The sequence below is a fragment of the Myripristis murdjan genome, chromosome 15 (genome assembly GCF_902150065.1).
Source record: "Myripristis murdjan chromosome 15, fMyrMur1.1, whole genome shotgun sequence".
In the NCBI taxonomy this organism is placed as follows: domain Eukaryota; kingdom Metazoa; phylum Chordata; class Actinopteri; order Holocentriformes; family Holocentridae; genus Myripristis; species Myripristis murdjan.
The window spans coordinates 28,770,479-28,787,193 of NC_043994.1; the positions used below are offsets into that span (position 1 = coordinate 28,770,479).

Genomic DNA, 16,715 nt, shown 5'->3' on the forward strand with positions numbered 1-16,715 from the left:
GTATACATGTTCATCAGAACTGAAAGACAGACGTTTATATAGAACCCTTTGCAGTTTAGTCACTGATATTTTCCAAATAAAAGTAAGTAATGAGGCAATAAATCTGTTCTTTACATTCAACCAAGCAAGGCCGTTATGCATCGCACTGACATTTGTTCGATATGGACATCGAAGTAAACATTGTGCTGCTTTATTCCGAGCAATTTGCAGTTTCTTTATAGATGATGTTTCTTGCATTTGTTCTACCGCCACACCATTTACATATAGCTTTAGTTTCGGCTCATTCATTAACATAGTTTTTGACCCAAACATAATGCTATTTGTTTTAGAGATATAAAGAACCAGTTTATTGTTAGTTATCCACTCTACTACTGCTTGAAGTTCCTGATTCAAAACACTACTGAGTTCATCCATTGTGGGTTTTGCTGTGTATATTGTGGAATCATCTGCATACATCGAAATTTTAGCGTTCTTTAGGGTCAGTGGTAGATCATTGGTAAATATTGAATATAGCAATGGACCGAGACTACTTCCCTGTGGGACTCCACAATCAATTACTTTTGCTTCAGACAAACTTCCATTAAATAAGACTGTCTGTTTTCTGTTTTTCAAGTAACTTTCTAGCCATCGGGTTGCAGTCAAACTAAAACCGTAACATGCTAATTTCTGCAACAACAAATTGTGATCAATGACGTCAAAAGCAGCACTAAAATCCAATAATACTGCTCCTATTAGGTGTTTATTGTCAATTTCACATAGCCACTCATCAATCATTTGAGTCAGAGCTGTGACAGTGGAGTGCTCTTCCCTGTATGCATGTTGATAATCAGTGCTCAAATCATTAGATGCAAAATTGTGCTGTATTTGTTTAAACGCGATTTTCTCCATGATTTTACTAAGAGCAGGCAGCAAGCTTATTGGTCTGCTGTTCGAGCCACAAAAAGATACAGTAGAATTCGTGAGTGGTGGAATAAAGTCTGGTGTTACGTCAGCGAGGCTCAAAGAGCTGAATGCAGCCAATGCGCGCCAAATCTCGCATAGCCTTGGGTCATGTTATGCTTGACTTGGCCAGGCTTTTTACCTCTTTCCCCAGCCTTTGTGTTGGATAAAAGAATACCGAACGTCGGAGAAATGTAATACCGTACCGTTTTTGTATTTTTGCTTGTTTTTTTTTAAAGTACTGAAAAAATACCGAAATTTCAGTATACCATGCAACACTAAATGCCTGTTTCCTAAATATATTGTTTCATGTGCAAATACAGACAGTGTGTGTGTGGCTGCTTTTCCTGTATTTTTGTGGTTTATTATGCACCAGTCACCCAAAGTTGACTCCCGCCACCAGACTCTGGAGCGGTAGAAACATGTTCTGTGGAGCGACCAATCAGGCTTCTCTATGTGGCGGTCTGATGGACGAGTCTGGGTATGGGGAACGCCGGGAGAACGTTCCCTGCCTGACTGCATTGTGCCGACTGTCAGTTTGCTGGAGGAGGGATAACGCTATGAGCTGGTGTTTCTGGGCTCGGCCTCGGCCCTTCAGTTCCAGTGGAGGGAAATCTTAATGCTTCAGCTCACCGAGACATTTTGGACAATTCTCTGCTTCCAGCTTTGTGGGAACAGTTTGATGAAGGCCCTTTTCTGTCCCAGCATGACTGAGCCCTAGTGCACAACGCAGTTCCATAAAGGCGTGGCCGGCTGAGTTTGGTATGGAAGAACTTGAGCGGCCCGCACAGAGCCCCGATCTCAACCCCATCCAACACCTTTGGGATCAACTAGAACGGAGACTGTGAGCCGGGCCCTCTGGTCCAACATCAGAGTCTGAGCTCACAAATGCTCTTCTGGATGAACGGGCAAAAATCCCCACAGACACACTCCAACATCTGGCAGAAACTCCCACAGACACACTCCAACATCTGGTAGAAAGCCTCCCAGAAGAGTGGAAGTTGGTGTGATGACTAAATAAAAAATACGGCTACTACTATACTATGCTGTACTTCTGCTAGGTCTACTATCCTGATTTGTGTACCTCTCTATCATGTGTTATTTATCTGAACTGAATGTGTTGAAAAGTGTTGATATTGAAACTGATTTCATTCAGCACTGGATAACTACCACTTTACGTTTTGTGATGCCAGTTTCAGTATGAGTGGATGTGTGTGTGTGTGTATGTGTGGTTGCTTATTCATCGGTACATCACATGCAATAATATCGTCTTACACAATCACTAAGGAATGATGTCTGGTTAGCTCAAAACTGCTTAGTGCATGAAATTCATATAAACACACACACACAAGCACACACACACAGACAGACTGCAGTCACCACTAAGTTACTTATTGTGACAGTGCAAGCAACCTTTCACCTCCCCTTGGAAACAGAGCTCCTCCCCTCTCTTCCAACTTTCATTTCTGTGATTCGGACTTTTTTTTGTCAGAGCCACGGTGAAAACTGCAGACGTAGCCCGCTGTGTTGTTACCGTCAGTTTCTAATAATGAGTGACAAACCTCTCTTTGTGAATGTGGACGAGTGGATTAAAGAGAATGAGAAAGAATTTTTACCACCGGTATGCAACAAGCTCATGTGAGTAATTACAGTGTTATTTTGCTCTTAGATCGTATGCTTTACCACAGACCTTTAGGTTCAGCTCAAAGGGTGCAGAGTTACCCAACCTGACTGGTCAAACAAGTTAGATGGAAAAGTAACTGTATTTCGTGACACTGGTACAGAGATTATTTAGTTTAGTTTCAAAGTAAATGTCTGTTGGCGTAACGGAAACGTGTATACATGTTGGTTTCGTTATTTGTCTCTCCGACCCCAGGCACTTCCGTCAGTTGAACATCATGTTCGTTGGCGGTCCCAACACCAGAAAGGACTACCACATCGAAGAAGGGGAGGAGGTGAAAGAGATCACAACCGCATCTTTGTGCACTCATTTCAACCAAGAGAGAACACGCCTCAATTTCAGTTTTAGTACAGTGGCACCGTTACTTTTTTTTTTTAGGAAAAGCGGAGGAGCTGATGATATTGTAAAAGTCTTAGTTGGAAATCCAAGTGAAATTACTCAAATTCAGATTTTTCAAAGTTTAGATTATTCAAAAACAAACTGCAGTCTTCACATGTTGTGGTGGAGGCTTGGCTGACAAAATCAAGGCCGAGAGCAGGATTTAGTAATAAATTAACAGTGGAAAACACTATTCTAGGGTTGTTTCTGTTTTCTGCAATAATCTAAGAGAAATTAATCCTCCTGGAAAGCCCAAGAGTGCTGTTATAATTGACTGTGAAATCTGTATAAACGCCTTCTTTTTCACCTGAAGGGGTGCTGCTCTGTTTCTGGCATTAGTCAGCATATTGGTAAATGTGTTAACCTCGTCCACAGAGCGGCCTGGACATGGGTAAACATTGCTTACAAGCATCTAGATGTCATTTTCTCAGGTTGGAAACATTAATTTAGCCAGACTTTGGTTTAAAAAAACAAAAAAGAGTCGTTGTCAGTTCAAAGCCCATGTGATCTTACGAAGCCCATTTGCTTTGGTATCACTAATTTCTTATTAATATGAACGTTGAAGTCTCCAGTTCAGATTATTCTGTCATATCTTGTGACAATAAGTGAGACCAGTTCAGCTAATTCAGAAAGAAACATGGATAACTGTCCTGGCGGCTTGCAAAATGTTAGGATGAGCGCTGTTATTTTTACAAATAACAGAATAATGGAATCAGAGATAAGAAAGGTTTCTCTCGCTGACTGATCGTATGCTACACTCTCTTTAAATCACTAAAAATCATATGTTTAACAGCGCTGGCATCCACTTAGGCATAGCAGATGTTTCATTTTGTTTTGTTTTTCAACAGAAGGCAGATTAAAACCAGCTTTGCACCAACATGTGGTATTAATTTGAAAAATTTGTGCTGGCCACACATACAATATGCACATACAGCATGCTTTCATAAGATGCAAAAGTGGAAATTCCCAAATTGTGAAAAACCACTTCCACGATCCACTTGCAGTTTCAGCTTCATGCCAACCTCAAGTTACTATTCTTCCAGAGGTTTATTTAGCTCTTGAGTTTCAAATTCCTTCTTTTTTTTATAGCAGCAGAAGCAAATCGAAAGTGAAAATTGAAAAGTGAGAAGTATTTTTTTTAGATTAATATCAGTTTTATTTACTTCCTATCCTCTTTCCCAGCTTTTACTGCAGGAAATTCATGATTTGCTACAGCCATGAAATATGTAAATTATTTTAATGGTCCTGCAATTGTTATTTCTTTTTATTTATTTATTTATTTATTTATTTATTTATTTATATACAGCCAGTGGCACAAACAGAAGAGGAAAAAGGATATGACTACATATTCATCCATATGTAGACATACATGGACGCAAATATTTATATATAAAGTCATACACACAGATATAACTACATATACACATTGAATACAAGAGGTTTTCGCCCAGCAAGACAAAAGTGTCCTCTCCTTCTCTGAGTTTTTCTCTGTTTCTGATATTTCCTGTATTGTTACAGGGCTCTAATTTTGAGATTATAGAGGTCATTTTGTTCTGTTAATTTGCATTAATCCATACAGTTTGGACAGATTTTGAAACATCCACATTTTCCCCCCACTGACAACAACTTGAGTGTAGTGAGCTGTATTTTTTCACTTTTTATTAAACAAATATTTCTCAGTAGACTACACAAAGTACTATTTCGCCAGATTTGCTTTCGATGTGTCAACTCAGTTTTCTCTTTTTGTCTCCGTGTCTGTTCTGAGTAGCTCTTCTACCAGGTGAGAGGCGACATGTGCCTTAAGGTGGTCGAAAATGGCAAACACAAGGACGTGCACATCAAGGAGGGAGAGGTGAGCTAAGTAAAGGAGATAATATATTTTACACTCTCGAACGCTGCTCCATCAATTTTGGCCTCACTGAAGCTCCTGCACAGGACGTGGACATCTGAGAGGATTTTATTTATTCATTTAAAACTCTACTAAATAAAGAGGAAACCAGATAATTAGAGCTGAGAGCCAAGTTTTATTTAGCGCACCTATTAAATCAGAGCTGCAAAGGTCTTCACAGGAGTAAAAAGCAGAGATAAAGAGGTAAAAAATATATATGTGTAACACAAATCACTGTAGCACAGAGTGTCATACTTGACGTAAACAAATATATGAAGAATTAAATTGAGAATGGAGAACCAGTGTGTTGAAATAATCATAAAAGAAGTTGCACAATGATCAAAAATCATCTTACTAAGTGTGTTAAAAGGCTTTTAAAGGCATAATTTTCAGAACCTGGCAAAAAAAAATCTTTTTTTGTGCTATGAGGCAGTAAAAATCTGACTGTGTCTTTGCACTTGCTGCTGAAATGTTCGACTTTTTTTTTTCTTATCAGTGCTTTCCATTGTTTCTGATACGCGTCCCGTTTTCAGATGTTCCTGCTGCCAGCTCGGATCCCCCACTCCCCCCAGAGGAAGGCCAACACCGTGGGCCTGGTGGTGGAGCGGAGGAGGCTGCCGGCTGAGAGAGACTGCCTGAGGTCGACTTCATCCTCCTCCCTCTTTCCCGTGCTTGTCTTCTCCTTCACTGTGCCTCCCTCCTCTGCACACTCCATCTCTCACTACCTTTTTATATCGAGTTGCGGTTAATGCAAAGCAAGACTCGACAAGACAGTGACACTGACAAGAGCTGGTGGGAGTTTACTTACCGGGGAATTACAAGATAATGAGCAGAACGTGTAATTCAGGGGGATTCACCGCTCCCTTTGGTGTGGTGGCGGAGCTGCAACTTCATCTGCAGGAGTAAATCCAGCAGTGCATCTTATAGAGGAAATCCAGCAGTATATCTAATCGCATAAAACATCATGCACTGGCATCGGTGCACATGCAATTAAAAATTAAGGGAAAGTGATTGAGTGATGAAGTTTTGTTGGGTGATCAAAGGTCCAACACGCTTGGTGAACATGCACAAGAGGTGAATTATAAATTAGTTTGCATCTTATATAATACCAATTCTTGTTTTCTTCATTTTGCAATTTCACCTAATACAGGCGCTGACTCGACACACAGTATTACTGCCGCCATATCTATTTCTTGATTTTTTTAAATATTTATTTCAAACAAAAAATAAGTTGCAGATGATTTCACCAGCAGGTACAAGCCAATCATTTTTACGTTTCTTTGTGTTTTCAGGTATTATGTGGACAACTCCCCACAGATCCTGTTTGAGAGGTGGTTCTACTGTGAGAACCTGGGAACCCAGCTGGTGCCAATAATCAGAGAGTTAAGATATCTTCCCTTTTGCCTTCAGTATTTTTTCTGCACATTAGATTACCGTCAGAAATCTTTTTTGTTTTGAAACAGTGGCTGACGTGGTAATTGGTTCCCGCAGGTTCATGGCATCTGAGCAGTGCAGAACAGGAAAACCCAATCCATGTGAGTTTTTTTATGAAATTACCAACAGTCATATTTTCAAGTGCGAGTCTTTCTGTCACAAGAGAAGGATAAATGCTGCGACATCGTGACTGACACGCCTGGACTGTCCTCCAGTGATCTCAAAGTCCACAAAAACCACACCGGCTTAAAACATGAAACTTCAAAACAAAACCATAAAATACTTCACGAAGCTCTAGTAATTAAAAAAAAAACTCACCAGACTCACCAACCCTCCTATTATCTTTATGCTCCGTTTGACCACATTCAGTGTTTAACGTCTCTAAATGCGTGATTAAAATTGTTTTTGTGCTTCATATTTAATGACTTTTCCTATTTTAATGGGGACAAGTGGGTAACATGTTTTCAGCGTCATGTACATATTTTATACACATCTGTGTTTCTTTGTGGTCAATTTGCCCCCAGGCAGTTTTAGCCACATAAAACATATGAGAAACATATATATATGTTGCTGTAGTTGTTTTGGATGACACTGAGGAACTAGAGCATGCCATTTATAATCATCCAAAAAAAAAAAAAAAAAAAAAAAACTGTACCTGTAGTAGTGTGAGAACCGGTCCAGTTCATATCTTAAACATGATTCTCATAAGAGCTTCGATGTATAACACGAGGTTATGTTTTATTTTAAGGGCTATTTAGGTCACATAAAGTGGCTGACACATAAACATGGGAAACAATTTTTATTATAGGCTAATCATTTTCTGGAGGTTTAAATTACTGGCGAGTCAATCTGAAGGTATCAGGACGGTTAAGTTTCTCTATAACTTTACTTTTAATATCTGGTGATGATGACACCATGTTGAGCTCAGCGGTGGCAGATACAGTCGCTAAAAGCTCTGTCTTTGAGCTTTGTTTGTTTGTTTGTTTGTTTGTTTTGTCCCACGAGTAGGAGGCATGTCTAAGCCATCGCTCAGCCGGGCAGCTAACTGTACCTGTTTGTTTGTTTGTTATTTTTTCCCTGGGTGTTTATCTGTGGCTGAGCAGATGACGACTTCACAAACCCTCCGTTCTCGATGAACACCGAGAGGGTCATGCCGCCGTTCAACTTTAAAAAGTGGCTGGACACACAGAGGCCGATCCTGGCCACCGGGAGGCACATCAACATGTTTGGGGATCAATTTGAGACGGAGGTATACGGCCACATGAAACTACGTGTGTAGACATACGACCTTCAGTCATAATCTGTCCGTTTTTCATACCAGCTCAGCCTCACCGCGGTGGAAGGTTATTCCAGCATGCCACAGGTGGAAGGCAGGGAAGCAATTTTAATGATAATGACAACAATAACAATAAAAAAATAAGATGTAATCATTACAGCAATGGCCTAAAGTGTACCTGGAAACTGGAAAAATATCCAATAATACAGTGAGTGTAAATAATATAAAATTAAATTAAATATAAAATATATACCTACTTCTGAAAGACGGTGCATAAATATTGTTTGCGCATTTATTTCTGGGTCTTTTCAGTTGCATTTGTGGTTTTTATTATCTACTTTTCTGACAGCAGATAACTTGACTTTTTAAAAGTGCCATAAAATAAAGATGATGATGATGATTGTTGTTATCTTTGTTGCTGTCGTCATTGTCGTTCTTATCAGATACCAACTAAATTGTTAGTAGAGGTGATACTGGAGCTGATGTTGAGATGTGACGGGTTATTTCTGCTTCCTGTAAACCCTTACAGACGCTGCTGTACGGGCCGGGGTGGCCCGAGACGTCCAAGCGGGAAAGTGACGTGTGGATTTGGCAGCTGGTGTGTGCCGTACCCTCTGAGGCTTGATGGGCTTTGTCCTGTTTTTTCTTAATGCCATACTTTTAATCTTGCAAGATTCATGGGCTGAGTTCCTGACGATAATCTCTGTTTTTCAGGAGGGCTCTTCCAAAGTCACCATGAATAGAAAGGAGGTCAGGCTCTCTCAAGGCGACAGTCTGCTCATTCCTCAGCAGAGCGAGTGAGTCAATATAAGTACCGATAAAGGTTATACACAGAATCACCCACCGTTGGCTGCTCCTTAATGGAAAATAGATGGCTGGATGAAGTCTTAAACACGTCAACAAACACGTAACTAATTGATTTGGGAGTCACTTTGAGCTGCGTTGTTTTCTTACACGGCTTTTCCTGCTTTATAGGTACCAGTGGCAGCGAGACAAGGGGACTGTTGCCCTGTTTGTGGTTCAGAATCCTGCAAGGAAGAGACCCTACTACTGATCATGCCATGCACACGCACACACACGCACACACACACACACACACACACACACACACACACACACACACACACACACACACACATATTCATGGCCAAAGTGAAGAAGAGGAGTCGTACTCAGCACAAAGCAAAAAAGAGCAGAGCGAGTTTGGTCAGGAAACCCTCCAGGCTCCCTCAGATGATTGGTTCCTAGTTACTGTAAAGATATTTACTTAAGTAGAAGTAAGTAAGTAAGTACTACTGTAAAAATCCACTTAAGTAAAAAGTAAAAGGTAACTCATTTGAAATGTACTCATGTTACTGAGATTCCTTTTAGAAACAATAACTTCACAAAGAGCACAAAGTTCAAACCAGATTATTTTAACTGGAAATTTATATATATATATATATATATATATATATATATGCAAAGACAGATACTCTTCTAGTTCCAGTTCCTGATGCTTACAGGGAGCGATTAGAAAAGTACAATATTTAGGCAAAAATGTACTCAAGTAAAAGTAAAATTACTAACTTTTAAAAATATTCACAAAAGTACAAGTACACAAAACTACTTAATTACAGTAATATGAGTAAATGTAGTCAGTTACTTTCCGCCCTGCCCCTCTCAGTCGGGACAAACATGCAGGGAACGATTAGTTGTTGAAATGCACCTTAAAACAATTTCATAACCCATATTTCTCGCATATTTTTTTTCATTTACAACTCAGTTGATCGTCTAAGGGAATGTTGATGGTATGTAATACAACTGACTCTGCTATACATCACAAAAATAAAAAGAAAATATTAAAAAAAAAGTTTAAAAAAAAATAAATAAATAAAATTCAACCTTGCCTCTGACTATTTTACCAGTAAAATCAAGAGTTAATCCCCTGTTACAAGCGACCCAACCAATTTTGTTTAAATATTAATGTCTGGTTTAGTTTTAGACAATATCTAAAGCTTCAGTCACACAATCTCTAAACCTGCTGATCTAACTTGGTACAATCATTAATACACAATCTCCATGCAGGTCTAACCAATGGCACAAGCTTGCAAAATTCAAAGAACAGCAAATGACAAAACAGAGAAAAACACTTCAGATCCTTTATCGGTAAATGAAAGTGAAGTTTGAACCATTTTAGTAGTGATGACCACCAAAATCTGTTGAAACTGGACTGTAAATTTACACTTTGTATTTGTATTCCTCATTGAAGCTCATGTTGTGATCACCGATGTAATGTTATACTCAGAACAAAAATAAACTGGATAAAATTGGGATAAAAGTGAGGCATTTGTGGGGTCATTTCTTATATAAAACTCTGCTGTGGTTAGGATTAATTTAACAGTGATGAAGGTTTAACCAGCAGTATCCCTTGTGGCAGGTTGATCTCATTCCTGAGAACTGGCAGCTGCTGCAGAAGCTGGGAAATTATTCTAATGCATGAAACAATCAAGTGGCAACATGTACCCACCACCTCTGCGTCTCCTGTCTCACGTTTATCCAGTTCAAAGCGGCAGACGCCAGCTTCAAGAGAACATGAACAGGCGTCAGAGTTTTTGGGAAAAAATGAGCGGATACATGAAACTGTGGGGGCGTTTGAAACCCCGAAGTGACGGCACGGTCCTGTGGTGGGTTTGGTTCTTAGTCACTGCAACGGGTTAAATTTCAACCAAAATCACAAGGCAAAATCTTTAACACACACCTTCTCGCTGCTTATCCCTCACTCAGCTCTGTTGTTGTATTTTATAATGCACCAACAACCTACCAGGCAAGACTCAACTCCTCCCAAACCCAACTTTTTTTTTTTTTTTTTTTAATCTGAAAATCTTCAAAATCAAGAGTCACAAGCTTGTTTGCACACTTCTTTTATTCATTTTGTTGTGAAAGCAGAACCTGTTTCTGTTAGCCATCTGTCAATTCCCAGAAACACAGGGCCACACCTTGTGTGTTTACTGTATGACATGTAAAAATTAGATACTTGTTTTTACTGCAGATATATTATGACCCATCTCCTACTAATCACCATTTATTCATCTACCGGGTTCACTGATTAGTAGCTGTGCAATTGTGCCTTGTCACAATTAAATGAGAGAATATTTACCATTTACCGTAAATCTTTTATTGACATCCCCCTCCAAGATTAACCGACGATTTCACAGCAGCTTTGCAAAATCTCACAGATCTCACCTGAATCTTTTAGGAAGGCTTTAATAACTTTTATCCCTAAATGGATACAGATTAATTACACAGGATTTATAGGATATTGCCAACAGACAAAATATATACAGATGCAAAAACAGCAGCAACAGGTCACGAATGGTTGTTTGTTAACGGAAACGTGACTCATTTTGTTCTTATCTGAAAGATGTGTTTAGAGCATCCATCCAAATATATGTATGTATATATATAAATATATATATATATATATATATATATATATATATATATATATATGTATGTATGTATGTATGTATATATATATATATATATATATATATATATATATATGTGTGTGTGTGTGTGTGTATATATATATGTATATATATAAATTTGCAGATTTTAAAGACAAAGATATACATTTCCATTTTGAACTGCCCTTGCCCAGTGCCCAGCCCCAGGCCATCATGTAAAGAAATTTGTGTGGGGGAAAAAAGGGGGAAAAAATGAAAATATGAAAAAAAAAAATTAAAATACCTGTTTACAGTATAGAAGTTGTTGTACCATCACTGACTACATATTAAAATGGTAAGAGTTTGACTGGATGAAGTGAAAATAGGATTTGTTTAAGGGAGAATTGGCTCTGTATTTGCATCATCATAATTAATAACCACAGCATTATTATTAGATATAACACTGGGTTTATCAGAGAGGAAATATTCCAAGAAAAGGAGCGTAAAAGATTTTAAGTTATGTGAGTGAGCTGATCAACAAATGAGAGGAAGATTTACACCGAAGATGTTAGTTGCAGTTTCATTTTTTAGTTAAAGATGTGCAGCTTCCTCTTCTGTGGTTTCACTTGCCTTATTATAAAAATAAAACAAAAAACGTCTGGAAGCATTCAGGATTTCCCCACATGTTGCTCACATCTGATGACTCCCTTTTACTGGAAGTGGAAAACATCTGATCGGGTGCTTTTCACAGCCCGCTCTCTCCGCACAATCCATGTATATTTTCTGACCAAACCTTGAAAATTGTTTCATAATGTGGCTGGGGATTGACGGATCCCATTTGTGCTTGTCTTTTGATTCACTTTTCGTTTCATCCTCGAGTGAATTACACTTCAGAATCTGTCAGTAGACGGATTTCAGCTCAGTTCTCCAGTCTTATCCTCAGAGTGTTCCAGATGACATGCTTCTCTGCAATAAATGACGCCACAGCCCAAGGCAACGCATACTCCAGAGTCACCAGTCCACCCAGATTGTACTTAAAACCTGAGTAATCCCAGGGACAGGCCCCCAGCAGCCTCAAGCCCACCCCCCAGCTCAGCTCCCACAGGTAGATGAACAAGGTGTAGGCCGCCAGCCGGACGGGCAGCAGGTGGCGCCGCGCCAGCAGCCAGGCTCGCAGGCTCTCCATGAGGTAAATGGCGGTGGCATACATCGGCAGCGCCCAGAGGCTGCTGTGTCCCGCCAGCCTCCTGTCCCGGGTGTCGTACCAGTCCCAGACGGCGGTGAAGGCCACCTCACAGAGGCAGCCGTGCAGGGCGTAGACGTAGAGGCGAACCAGGGCGGGCAGAGAGCGGCCGGACCTGCTCCCATGAGGCTCGGCTGGGGCCTCCTCATCCTCACCGGCCCCTGTCACAGGACGACAGCGAATAAAAAACATGCCTTCGTATGATTTTCTGTCACTAAATCAGGTATCCAAAATCAGCAGGTTTTTTTTAAATAATAAATAATAACAATATAACATTCAAACAGTTACATTACAGTGCAGCTACCTGAATGGAGGTGTATGGACTTATATTGAGCCCAACAATCTATACAGGCAAATGTTTTACTAAATAGCCTACACTTCAATATCACTTTAAAAAGCAAAACAATGTAGGTTAATACACTGTAAAGTAATAGCTTTGCAGAACATATTAACAACTACATTTTTGCTACATCTTTGACTCAATAAATGGGTCAAAAATGCTTTGCCTTTTATTACTGTAATAGTCCAATAATGTAATAACGTCGTCATTAACTGGTAATCAGCCTACTTCATGTAGATGTGCTTCATGTGTTCTGCAACATGGTTATCTAATGATTTAGTTATCTGATGATTTTACAACTCAGACTATTTAAAGGATTGTTAAAATTAAATTTATTAGGTTATAAATTAATAATATTAGCATATTATTGTAACCCCATCAGTTAAAATACACTACACATCTTATAAAGTAATAATCCTCTCATCTATATAATAGTAATTATTGATTACCTCTTTTGTTTATTATTACTTTATTGCAATGATCACACAATCATCACTGCAAACAATGGTTTCTTTTTCTTTTTTTTTCTTTATACCTCTTTGAAACGTGGATGGATGTCAGATTTCTTGTGTTTCAATTCTCATGAAAGACGCCTTTCACAAGCTTTTTAGAAAATAATGTGGTGTTATAATCTGGCAATAAATTGTACTGAGAATCTTTTCTACCATTTTGAGAAACATTTCATGACATTTGGACATTGTCAAGTTATTACACTGTCAGTTGCTGCATGTGTTTCTCCAAACACTCCTATTCCTTTATGGAAGTTCTTGTTTGTTTGTTTGTTTGTTTCTAAATGCTGTCCCCTATAATAATAGAACCCAGTCCTGTTTATCCCTCCTACACAGGAAAACACAACATACTGTAATGTGGATTAGCAGGCTAATAGCCCGGCTTAGCAAATTAAAGGCTGTGAAAATCCTCGACAAGTTTTCAGCCTGTGTTGGTAAATGTTGCCCACTGATGCAGGTTAGTCAGTAAGAAATCAACTCTGCGACTGGAGCCGTCTTTGCTTTGGTTATTTCTGAGCGATTCCTTAAAATAAAAATACATAGGAACAAGAACAGAGAAGCAGTCAGTCCAGGTGCATAATTTAACTCACTGCAGCTGAAATGAGGATGCAGTGACAGTAAAAGCCACAGCATGCCTCAGTGTGCGGCCCTCAGCACTGATTAAACATAATTTACCATTAACAGCCGTAACTCTCACCTTGGACGCTGCTGCCTGGACTCTTCCTCGCATGCAGTGCTGTCGTCTCCATCCCTGAGCAGCATATGGACCTATGAGGCTTTGGATTTAATCCTGCTGCTTCCCTGTTTGTATGTGTGTGTGTGTGTGTGTGTGTGTGTGTGTGTGTGTGTATCCTGGGCTAAACATTAAGCTGTTCCATGCTATCAGAGACACACAGAGATGTCTCTGTCATAGGCTGAGGCCGTGAACTGAGCCGGAGACCCAGGAAGTCAACCTGGACCACCTGAGAAAAAAATGTGTGCGTGTGCATGTGCATGTGTTCACGCGCATGTGTATGTATGTGTGCATGTATGTGGGTGCATGTGCGTGCCTGTGTGTAGTAATACCAGTATTGATCCCACATTGAGAATCTATGGTTGTGTGTATTGTCGTGAAAGAAGTGTGTGTGTGCGTGTGCAAACAAAAAAGTGTGTATGCATGTGTGTGTCAGAGAGCTAAATTCCACTGAGAGTGTATCTGCTGGTTTTCGCCGTGTCGTGGACCAGCCTGCTGTGTGTTATCAGAGGAGAACAGTAGCTGGGTGTGTCAGCGACGCTGCTCACAAAAATAAGTGTATCAATAGACAAAGAACTGACCCTGACACTTCTGAGTCAGCTGCAGTTTCTACCAGGTACAGAAGGGCCAAGAAGTCTTCCTCAGGCAAACACCCAACCAAAGGAAATGACAAGTGTTTATTGTGAGGAAAAAAATCAATAATCACATGATTAGCTAATTACATCCACCTGTGATAAGTAGACTAACCCACGCTAGTTAAGTGTGCCAACATATTATACATTTTAATATGTGAGAAGTCATATTTCATGGTGTGATTTCTGACATTTTTAACAAATGCCCATTGTTAATAGTTGCTTTATAGTATGTGATCATCATGCATCATGCAGGGATTTTTTTTTTTCAATTTAGTTTTTAGTAAGAAATTCAGACATTGTTAATGCTACTTACACATGACACTTACATCATAACGTTGTTGATTAATATATTCCGCCGGCAAAATTATTACAGGTCTTCATGTTGACATGCTCTGTGTGCCCCTGAGCAGGTATAAATTCAATATTGTTTCATGAATTTGTATCGTTAGTATAGTACATTTAGTTTTTGCATTTTGATTTAATGTGCAGATAACAAGAAAACATTTTGAAACTAACTTGAGAGGCAGGCAGAGCACAGAACATGGCAAACACAATGACTGCACAAAGAACTGAAGTGAAACCAAGAATTAAATACTAACTGAACTAATTGGCAAACAAGATGCAGGTGACCAGACAAGAGAGCATGAGGAGAGTTGGTTGGCTGGGAAACCGGACAGGGCAGGACTGATGAGACTAAACTCAGGGCAGATGTGCAGGAGCAAAACGAGGGACACCAGGACATGACAGAAAATATACAAGTCCATGACCAAAAGAGTCCAAAAGATTTATGTTACCTTATGAGGATGCTAATTCTGGGATTTAAAATGTCTAAAACAAGTTATTATAAAGCATGTAAAGTATGAAAGCAGAGTTAAATCGTCTTTACAATTGCACTTACAGTTCCTCAAGAATGCACAGATCAGGTAAAAAAAAAAAAAAAAGCACAAGCTGTAAAGGATGCAGTTTTGTAATATCGTATGCAGACGATAGCGAAGCTTATTTAACACTCGCTGAACATTCATAGCAAGTTTTAGAGAGAAATGCTGAAAAAAAAATTCAAGCTGTCAACACATGAAGATGGATTCTGAACTCCACTAGTAGATTTCCACTCATACACACATGTATTGTCTCTATTTGTGTAAAAAAAAAAAAAAAAAAAAAAAAAAAGTGGTATAAAAATATCTTTGTGTAGATAAGCAGATGTCAGCCCCAACATGATGCCACTGTTGGGTCCTGTGTGTTTGTTTAGTGTGTACTCTAATAAACCTTTAGATCAGAGTCCAGTTATTCAAGCAAACAAAGTGGGAGGACTGCGAAGGCAGAATACATCGATGTATGAGAGTCAATGACCGTTAAGGTATCAAGTCAACAAAGGTCTGATTGTATACACACTGGTGAGCTGACTGTGTGTGTGTGTTTCTCAACAAAGAAAGAAAGTTTGGTTAGGGAAATCTGCATGGTTTCTGGAAGCGAACACACAAAACCTTTACGTTACAGGTCTGTTCACTGAGCACTTGTAGTGAAAGTCATGGTTTTCCACTTTTCAGAGGTAATTAATCAATCACCAGGATGACATGGTTCGGTGTGGTATGCTGAACTGAACTGAATAAAACTGAAATGAAATGACACCAGATGATTTCGGATGAGCTGATGGGTGACATGAGATGCAATGAGATGTGATCTTACTCACTCCGTCCTCTCCCCTATAGCATCTAATTATAGCATCTTTAAAATTAGTTTTAATTACTTTCCTGCATAGTAAAAATGAAGCTGGAATGAAACTAGGTCAGATGGTGAGCTACGATGAGGTGAAGTGAGATGAAACAAGATATGCTGCTCTGAGACAACAACAACAAAAAAAAAAAGTTAGATGAGCTGAGATAAGGAACCTGACAATAGATAGCCTTTCCCACACACGATGTGAGAGCCACTAACACACCAGATAATATTTGATAAAGTGTTTTTAGGATATGTAGTTTATGCAATATGTTCTGGCTATATTTAAGTTCATGCAACAGTTAAATAATAGTATGGTATTTTAAGATTTATTTGTGTTTTGATGCTAAATGCAGTAAAGTATATTTTGTTGTTGCTTTACAACAGTTAATTGGGCTTTACAGCAATTTGCCATGTGTGCAGTAGGGCAAACGCGTGTGCAGCTAGGATATGGAGGAATCTGCAAGCGTGGATTGAAATAAGTGTTTGACTGTGTACATGTGTAGCAGTGAACG

General features: G+C 39.3%; 2 protein-coding genes across 3 annotated transcripts; one reads left to right on the forward strand and one right to left on the reverse strand.

Moving 5' to 3' along the window:
- Positions 1-2,439: 2,439 nt before the first annotated feature.
- haao (3-hydroxyanthranilate 3,4-dioxygenase) lies at positions 2,440-8,984 on the forward strand. The gene is made up of 10 exons (XM_030070726.1): positions 2,440-2,577; positions 2,816-2,894; positions 4,767-4,850; positions 5,420-5,526; positions 6,179-6,268; positions 6,378-6,421; positions 7,424-7,569; positions 8,126-8,194; positions 8,311-8,393; positions 8,572-8,984. Exons 1-10 carry the CDS (start codon positions 2,489-2,491, stop codon positions 8,648-8,650), a joined length of 870 nt encoding a protein of 289 aa, XP_029926586.1. The 5' UTR covers positions 2,440-2,488; the 3' UTR covers positions 8,651-8,984.
- A 2,309-nt stretch (positions 8,985-11,293) lies between these two features.
- Positions 11,294-14,848, reverse strand: LOC115373001 (transmembrane protein 229b-like). 2 transcript variants are annotated; one of them, XM_030071197.1, is made up of 3 exons: positions 14,811-14,848; positions 13,814-13,867; positions 11,294-12,428 (listed from the first exon to the last, which is right to left on the reverse strand). In XM_030071197.1, the coding sequence occupies exons 2-3, from the start codon at positions 13,863-13,865 to the stop codon at positions 11,944-11,946; spliced, it is 537 nt and encodes a 178-aa protein (XP_029927057.1). In that variant the 5' UTR covers positions 13,866-13,867; positions 14,811-14,848; the 3' UTR covers positions 11,294-11,943. The 2 variants fall into 2 exon arrangements, with proteins under 2 accessions (XP_029927057.1, XP_029927056.1); XM_030071196.1 differs by lacking the exon at positions 14,811-14,848 and having other exon boundaries at positions 13,814-13,920.
- Between the last annotated feature and the right edge of the window lie 1,867 nt (positions 14,849-16,715).

What these genes read in the sequence shown, in the direction of transcription:
- haao (XM_030070726.1), top strand. Translation starts at nt 2,489, where the DNA reads ATGAGTGACAAACCTCTCTTTGTGAATGTGGACGAGTGGATTAAAGAG. An exon ending in CCGGTATGCAACAAGCTCAT is followed by an intron (nt 2,578 to 2,815) that starts GTGAGTAATTAC and finishes CTCCGACCCCAG; the next exon opens with GCACTTCCGTCAGTTGAACA. An exon ending in GGGATCAATTTGAGACGGAG is followed by an intron (nt 7,570 to 8,125) that starts GTATACGGCCAC and finishes AAACCCTTACAG; the next exon opens with ACGCTGCTGTACGGGCCGGG.
- LOC115373001 (XM_030071197.1), bottom strand. Translation starts at nt 13,865, where the DNA reads ATGGAGACGACAGCACTGCATGCGAGGAAGAGTCCAGGCAGCAGCGTC. An exon ending in TCCAGGCAGCAGCGTCCAAG is followed by an intron (nt 12,429 to 13,813) that starts GTGAGAGTTACG and finishes GTCCTGTGACAG; the next exon opens with GGGCCGGTGAGGATGAGGAG.